Below are 8619 nucleotides of genomic sequence, written 5' to 3' on the forward strand. Positions count from 1 at the left end.
GAAGAACCCCAAATTCGCTACTCATAGATTTGGATTTTTTCCCTCCTTGTTGGCGGATTACAGTGATGTTCATTATACATCATTGATTTTCCCAGACAGTGTTTCATTAAATTTTCGTTTTTAATCAAGGTAATTTGTTCAACATTAAAGGCATTTTAAAGCTTTATAGGACTACATGCAAATTTATAAATCGGAAAATGCACCCTTTGTGAGATTGTGCCTGGTCGATTAGCAAGAAAAATGGTCACTGTAGGCGATAGTGTTTCACACAGGTGTTTCGTCACTTGATGTTTTGTCATAATTAATGCGCAGTGTCACGTGCACCGCAGTGGCCGAATCGTCCTGTATAAAGTGATTCCCCATGAGCTATGGTGTGGCTGGGACAACTTCCCCTGTGTTGTCCTAACTCTTCCATTTCACGCGGCTGTTTTTAGGCCCTCGGACAAAACAGTTACCATCTTTAAGTCTCAGTCTCTCACAGTCTCCTCCAGAGGCCTTCCTGGCCCCCAAATTTTGACGTTAAAATTTCGGAAGGTTGTATTTTAGTGTCTAACCTATGAAAAAAAAAAAAAAGACAAATCTAAGTATGTATACATTGACTCTATTTTTTTTTTTTCTTTAAAACTATCCAGACTGACTTTCAAAAATGCCAAGTAGGAAATTTGCCGACGGCGAGGTGGTCAGAGGTCGATGGCCTGGGAGCTCGCTTTACTATGAAGTGGAAATTCTGAGCCACGACAGCAGCTCCCAGCTTTACACTGTGAAATACAAAGATGGAACCGAGCTCGAACTGAGAGAGAATGACATCAAGGTGAGCGCTGGAGCACGTTTACAGCTAGAGGGCTCTGAACGCGGTGCGTTTTTAAGTTTGCAGTAGTCAGTTCTGACTCTGTTTGGAGGCATGCGGTCATGCTCCTGCTTTGGGTCCGACCTTGTTCGGGGCTCAGGGACGTCAGGAGCTCCCAGTCTGCTGGAGAAGACGTACGGCAGTGGTCATCTCCCTGGGGTAACGTGTTCTGTGACAGGCATGTGTCCCGGCTTAGGGAATGGACGCCCTGGGTTTCCGGGAAGGCTTTCCGAGGTGGTGACACCTGAGCTGAGTGCTGAGACCAAATAGGAGAAACTCAGGGGGTGGAGGGGGCAGCTTTGAGGAGGGCAGGTGCCAAAGGCTTAGGATGGGGGGACACAGACAGCCGGGTGCTGGGAGAGTGTGCCAAAACATGGCAGGAGGAGTTGGGCTTCGTCCCAAACACCAAATCCCAAGCACTTAATCAGGAGAGAGACTTAGATTTGAGTCTGCCGTGGGCTCCTTAACCCATCTCGTGAGGGCCTGGGCTTTGAAATATCCGATCCGTGGTGTACAAGTATGTATGTAAAATACCATCACAGTGAATTACTAGACAAATGAAAAAAAAAAGATGCACAAGGTAAGTTTTAACTTTTCAGGATCAGATTCAACAGACATGAAATTACTTTGTCGAAATACTATAGAAATTTCTGTACACCTGTTTGCAATTCCGTTCCTTGTCGCGGATCAGTAACAGTTCTCGAACCCATAACCTACGGACCGCGGTTCGGGTTTGAGTGCTCTATACCCGAGGTCGGCAAGGTTTTTGAATAAAGGGACAGGTCGTAAATATTTGCGGCTTTATGGGCCACATCATTTCTGCAGTGCCGCCACAGCTCCGGGCAGTCTGGAAGGGGCTGTGTTCCAATGAAACCTTATTTCTGGACACTAAAATCTGAATTTCAGATAATTCTCACATGTCGTGGAGTCTCATTTTTCTCATCTTGTTTGCAATCAGTTAAACAAATGTAAAGCCATTCTTAGCTCCTGGGCCACACAAACACAGGGGTTAGGGGCATTTGACCCGGGAGGGCTCTGGAAACACAGGGCGAGGGCGGGCAAAACGTCACGATGTCATCCAAGTCGTACTCATTTTCAAGATCTGCCTGTGTGTTTTGTTCAGAGTGGAACTGTGGGACGAATTTTCTTGTTATCTCGCGTGTGCATATTTCTTCTGTTTCATCGTCTCGGTTTTCATCAGTGTCCATTGTAACACTTGTTGTATATGTTCTTGGGAAAATGTACAGCTTGTTGGTTTAGACACATTCATTTCATGGCAATACCTTCAAAGATCTCGTAAAGGCTGCATTGGTCTCGTGAGAGATGGGCCGTTAGAGCAGCCCTCCCTGGCCTCATCTGGTCCAATCAGATCCCTGGATTTCCTAGGATGGTTTTTGAGTCAATGGTACCCATCGCCTTTGCGACCCTCTTCTTATTTGGGTTCCGTCTGAAGGTTTTATGACTTGTAAAGCTCTTTGCTTTCTGCTTCTTTCTAGCCTTTAACTTCCTTTAGGCAAAGGAAAAGTGGCTCAACTTCCAGTTCTCCCTCCCGCCGCCGAGGGAGCAGGTCAAGGTCACGCTCCCGCTCCCCTGGCCGACCACCTAAAAGTTCCCGCCGCTCTGCCTCTGCTTCGCAGCAGGCCGACATTAAGGAAATGAGGAAGGAAGTGTTGGAAGTGAAATTGACTCCACTGGTGTTGGTACGTGTCCACATCTTTGGGAAATCGTTATCCTTAGTGCAGGCTTGAACCTGTCCAAGACGCAGTCTTCCCCGTTGTATGTATGTTTACTCATATTAGTCGCAATTAAAACGTCAGTGAAACATGAGGTCTAAGGTGATGACTTTGGAAGATTACATCAAAAGTGGATGTTTGGGAAAATAGAAGGTATAATGCTTTTAAATACCAAGGAAAAAGAATGTTTTTAAATTACGGGAGTACTATTCACTATTGTGGTTTTTTTCAAAACAAGTAATTTTTAAGTATGAAGGAGAGATTGTAGTTTTATAGTATGTAAAATGAGACATAACTGTATGTTTTAGAAACATTCTTGCTCTCAGCATCAGTACAGTGTAATGATCGCTTTCTCTATTCAGAGGTGATCATTTTAATGGAATTGCTTTGAAAGCTCAAGCTTGGAACTCTCAGAATATATGGAGTCTATAGGACCTTGCACAATGACAATTTTAGATAGTAGACCAAATAGAAATTATTTTTAAGTGAAAAAGAATTGAATAAAGGTCATTTTTTTCTATTTATTTAATGTTACCTCTTTCTGAATAAAATACAGATTTTTAACAACCTTAGAAAATGGATTATGTACATAGTATTTTGTAGTATGTACAGACTTTTAAATTTTAAAATATCGGGAATAATCTGCATTATATTTTTCTACATCATTCTTGTACAGTATTGTTTGTATAAACCATAAATTATACAGATGTAACATAATGTTTAAAGTCAGCTTCATTATTGATAGACATTTAGCTTTTTTCCTTCCTGAATTTCCATGGTTAAAACGAATATTCTTCTACAGTATCTGCTATTTTCTTAGGATAAATTCTTACAAGTAGAACTGCTAGGTCAGGTGCATAGAGCAGATTCGAGGCTTTTGATACATATTGCCTAATTGCTTTAAGAAAGTGTATACCAGCATCAGTAGTGCGTGAATGCCCATTTTCTCATTCTAAGTATTATAATAATAATTTTTTTTGCCAATATGATTGTCCAAGATTCTCAACTCACTGTTTTAACTTGCATTTTGATAATTACTCATGAGTTTGAACATTCTGACTATTATTTGTGGCTCTCATTATTGGTCAGCTGACTCAGATTAAGAAACAGGTGGTGTGTGCTACTTTCTGTCACATTTTCATTTTTAGCCTTTAGTGACCATTAAATTTTTATAGTGTAGCCTTCTTATAGTCCTGGTGACCCAAGAGCCACAGGCTCACCAGCAGAGCCCTGGGCCCACCGCGTACCCACCGCAGTCGAGGATGGTGTGTTGCGTGGGAAGGACCATACTTCCGCTGCATATAGCTTTGAACGTCAAGTTAGCCTTGTTCTTGTTGACTCGTAATAGTATCTTTCGCAGTAACTGGCCTCACTGCGTGAGTATCCCGTCAATTTGCAGTAGGCGCGGTTTCGGGTCGGCTAACTAGCTGTGTTACAAGATTGCTCTTGTGGTTACTGTAGGTTATATATTGGACATTTGAAAAACAGAGTGTAGTTGTATGTGGTATTTAGGTGGGTCCGTTTGCTATGACGGGGCTGTTGGCTCTTGGGTAAATTTGAGAGTATGTTGCCCGTTATCACTGTTCAGTTAGACTTCGATTTGAACTGGACTTGATACTGTATTAATGCTGTCCTTTGCCAGCTCTCCTCCCCAAGGGTACACTTGGGTTTTTAATTTGTTTTCCTCCTCTTGCTTTATTAGTGTTATAACTTGTCAGTGAAGGAGCAAAGTGACAGATTTCAGCCATGCATTGCCTGAAAAATCTTTTGCAAGCTAAAGCACTTCTCCTGCTCAGTCTGACGAGAAATTTCCTCCACTGCTGGAAGGGCATGCACGTTCCAGGGGAGAGACTGAGTCCAGAAAAGGGACGCAGGGAGAGAAATTTCAGGTCAAGAAAAAACCAGGCAGCGAGAAATTCAGAAAATAGTCAGTGCGTAGGTCACGAGTAATACTCCATACGTACCCACTATTTCTAAACTTCCTATCATGGGCTATTTGGGGGCAGCGAATGTCTTTGACATTATAATGCTCAGTCTAATTATTTTTAAAAGATGAAAGATGTCATGTGGAAATCTGTAATATCAAATCCAATCTTTTGAAGACTGAGAAATTCTTGTTAATTTTATCTTTTTTCATTTTTAACAAAAGTAGACAATTCTTCAGAATTGAAACTGAACATCTTTGGTTTATTTTATCGCTTGATTTCACAATAGTAAAATTTTGCCATCGTGTTCTTTTTCAATATGTTTTGATTCTCACGGTTAAAATGCTTTATATTCTTCAATGTAGCAGCCATTTGGGAATAGTGTCAACAGGTACAATGGGGAGCCTGAGCACAGGGAGAGGAATGACTTACCACGCAAAAACGCACAGGTACGAACGCGCTCGTTTTCATCTCGCGTAATTTTTTAGTTTGCTAAAATGACTTTCCCTAAGGAAAACCATAATATTTCTTACATAATATTGAAAATCATAATATTTCTTACAATCGTTTCTAGAATTTTGCCCTAAATTAAGGATTAATATAATCGAACACATTCATTCTTATTAGTATCTGGCTACCTTAAGATGCTGGATTAGTTAACGATAATTATTGACTACAGATATTTAACACTTTTAATTTTTTAACTAGGAGAAATTCCATTTGTCAGAAGAAAGTAGTTACATATCTGCACAGTACGGCCTCCGTCCAAGAAGAGAAGAGATGAAGTTAAAAGAGCTAGATTCCAAGGAAGAAAAACCTGTTACAAAAGGACCTACATCGTTGAGAACCTTTGAGATGGCAGCCACACAGAAGAAGGACTTAGAGTTTGGAGGAGTACCTGGTAGGCATCAGGACCGGGCTTAGGGAGGGCACCTTTCTCTGGAGAATTCTGTAGCTGGCCAGGTAATGAGCCAGGTGGGAACCTGGGGAAGAGCCTTTCAGTCAGAAGGAGCACGAGGGGCAAAGGCCCGAGGTGGGAGCATTTCTGCGGATTATCACAGAGCAGAAAGGGTGCCAATGTGGCTAAAAATAAATCTTCTAGCAATTAGTTAATAGGTTTTGAGCAAAGAAGCACGAAGACATCATGAAAGGAAAGTCGATATCAGAGTTGTCTACAGGAAGGGTGGTGGACGATTAGGGCCGGGGATATCTGCTAGTCATCAGACCTGAGGTGACAGGGCCTGGCGTCAGAGCAGTGAGAAGCAGCTTCAGGCATAAAACACCGTCTACCTGCTAGACAGGTTGATTATGAGAGTCTGAGATCTAAGTGTTCAGAGGCACGGAGTTATTAAGTGGGTGGTACTGGTGAAATTTTATGAGCTAGTGAAAGAAAATACGTCTTGGCCAAATGGTTTGAAATCCCGCAGGGTTTAACTGCTTTGTATTTTGTCATTGTAACCATTGGCCAGCTGGTCCCTTAAAGATGGTGTCCAGCATCACTGAAAATCAGAGCACATGTTACAGGAATGTGATACTATTTTAACTGTTAAGAAACTTAAGGACATAAAGTGTTTTTTTTTTCGCAGGGTTTAACTGCTTTGTATTTTGTCATTGTAACCATTGGCCAGCTGGTCCCTTAAAGATGGTGTCCAGCATCACTGAAAAGCAGAGCACATGTTACAGGAATGTGATACTATTTTAGCTGTTAAGAAACTTAAGGACATAAAGTGTTTTGTTTTTTGTTTTTTTTTTTACATTTTAAAGATTAGGCTGATAATTTTTAGACGTTCTGAGCTTTAATTTGTTGGCGTTTCAACACGTTTGCTTCTGTAGTGTTTGGATTTTACATGTTGTGGGGCCTAGTTTCCGAGGTGGATTTTAACTGTTCAAGGCTGGACATCCGCTGTTTTTCTGCTTTGGTGGCCGTGATTGCTTGGCCCACCGGACGTGACTGGCAGAGATGGGGACTTTTTCACAGAACATTAGAAATTGGCTTCAAACAGCTAGCCAGACTTGAGTTCTGACCTTGAAAAACCCACATGATTCTTGGGGGAAAACAACAACAACAACAAAACAAACCCCAAACAAAAAACCAAAAAACAGAACCTGGATTGAAAATTGTTCACTAATTGTCCGCAGGTGCGTGCCTCATCATGCTGGGCCTGCCTGCCTTCCTCTTCCTGCTGCTGTTGATGTGTAGACAGAGAGAGCCCAGTCTTCTGAATTTCCCGCCTCCTCTGCCAGCTCTGTATGGTTTATGGGAAACCAGAGCGTTTGGGGTCTACGTCCTCTGGTTTTTTGTTCAGGCTCTGTTCTACTTACTGCCAATCGGGAAGGTAAGTTTTTGTTAGTGGTGCAGAGTCCTGGGAGGTTTTCCTCCCCTTTCTCCCACGTTTATATGAAGAAATTTACAGTGGTTTTAAGGTTAAAAGCCGTCCTTAGTCATAACTACCCCGGCTCACTTAGTAGTTAAGTTTTACTCTTGTATCTTATAGCACTTGCTTATTAAGTGGAACTTTAAAAATCGGATTGAGGTTTTTTTGTGTAACTTTCCAAGCCGAATAGAAAAGAATAAGCTATTTTGCAAAATAACCTAATGGTAGAGGTTGCTGGAAAAAAAAAATTCTGCTCAGTATACGTCATTTCAGATACCGAAGTTAAGGTGAACAGTTTTAACTATGAGCTGCTAAGCTCAGTGGACTTTAGCCTGCATCTTTTTTTTTTTTTTCTTAACGTGGTGAGTTTCAAATTTTCATCTCTTTCAGAAATGCGTTGTCAGGAACATTTTATGTTCAGACTTACGCAATATCTTTAAACTTTGTCCTCGTTGCTAAGTGTAGGTTTTTCTTCTTTTATTAGAATACTTGGATATATTTAAAGGAACAGGAGATTCTCTAAGTGATAAATAATTCATTTAGAGATCTTATTCTTAGGCCTTTGCAAGTTCACCGCTAGTTCACAAACCAGCATGTGAGGATTTGGCTAATTTCATAATTTCAAAGGTATTACATTTCTCCTGGGCTCCCTTTCGTAGTTACTGAAAGGGTAAAGCGGTTTAGCCCAAGAAAAATGATATCGTGTTACTATTTTCCAGTTTAGCATGAATTGCACCATTTCTAAGTAGTTGCTTTGGGTAGTAAAACGTGGCTGCCATCGAGCAAGTGGACATTTTATTTAACTCATCCCGTGGAAAGTCGTGTGTTAATCTCGAGTACCCGAGGTCTGGGGACATAGGGTGATCTGAGCAAAGCCATCCGTGGTCCCCATCCACGAAGTGCTCACTGTCTCTTATTGGAGGTAAAGAATCACATGAAATGAATAACTGAATAACCAGGTGAGTGTATATGTGTAAATAGCAGAGCAAGTCAGGACCTGAGTGCGTATCGCCACGTAGCACGTGGACCAGAGTGGAGGGGTAAGCGGGTTAGAGCCCAGTCGAACAGGACCTCAGCGATGCACGGCAGAAGAGCTGCTGTAGGAACAGTGGGAAGACGCCGAGGATTTTCGAGCTAGAGATCGACTAGACATAGAGGTTATTAAAGCTCGTTTAGTCACGTGGTGGCACAGGGGATGGTTGGCGGGAGGGTGGCTTTGGCGATGGTCACGTACACTGAGAAGTTCTTATCAGATTTATATTCGAGACTAACTCCTGAAGGTGGACTTGTTTCATCGAAGGGTTTGCTATTAAGGTGTTTGAAACCTGTTACTAAATTTTCCTACTAAAAGATGGTCCTCGTTCTTAGGCATGTTGAAATTTAAGTGGTATTAGAAGACATATGTATGATGGTAAAGTGTTGTGCTTTTTAAATTTTTAAATAAAAATTCTTTTTCTTTTAAGGTTGTAGAAGGAACACCTCTTACTGATGGAAGAAGACTGAAGTATAGATTAAATGGTGATTTATTTTTTAAAGACTCAAATTGGTGACTTGATAGCTCAAAACTTTTGAGTGCTGTGCTCTTTAAACTGTCAAAGCCGATTACACCAAAGTACTAAGTAGTAAATTATCTCTTAGATCTGAAGGGCATGCAGAGAAACTGTTCACACCTGCAGCCAACATGTAAAAGTTACACCATAGTAACTTAGCAAAGTAACATAGTCCCTCAGTCACTCTTT

General features: G+C 41.4%; 1 protein-coding gene across 1 annotated transcript in view; it reads left to right on the forward strand.

Annotated features, from left to right (window-relative positions):
- Window positions 1-613: 613 nt before the first annotated feature.
- Window positions 614-8619, forward strand: part of LBR (lamin B receptor) — a 19112-nt gene continuing 11106 nt past the window's right edge. Inside the window, exons 1-6 of the mRNA XM_006914280.3 lie at window positions 614-811; window positions 2344-2547; window positions 4871-4954; window positions 5214-5406; window positions 6645-6841; window positions 8344-8398. Of these exons, the coding sequence (XP_006914342.1) occupies window positions 647-811; window positions 2344-2547; window positions 4871-4954; window positions 5214-5406; window positions 6645-6841; window positions 8344-8398 (898 nt within the window). The 5' untranslated portion in view covers window positions 614-646. The remainder of the gene's footprint in view (window positions 812-2343; window positions 2548-4870; window positions 4955-5213; window positions 5407-6644; window positions 6842-8343; window positions 8399-8619) is intronic.

The sequence above is a fragment of the Pteropus alecto genome, unplaced genomic scaffold (assembly GCF_000325575.1).
Source record: "Pteropus alecto unplaced genomic scaffold, ASM32557v1 scaffold115, whole genome shotgun sequence".
Lineage (NCBI taxonomy): Eukaryota > Metazoa > Chordata > Mammalia > Chiroptera > Pteropodidae > Pteropus > Pteropus alecto.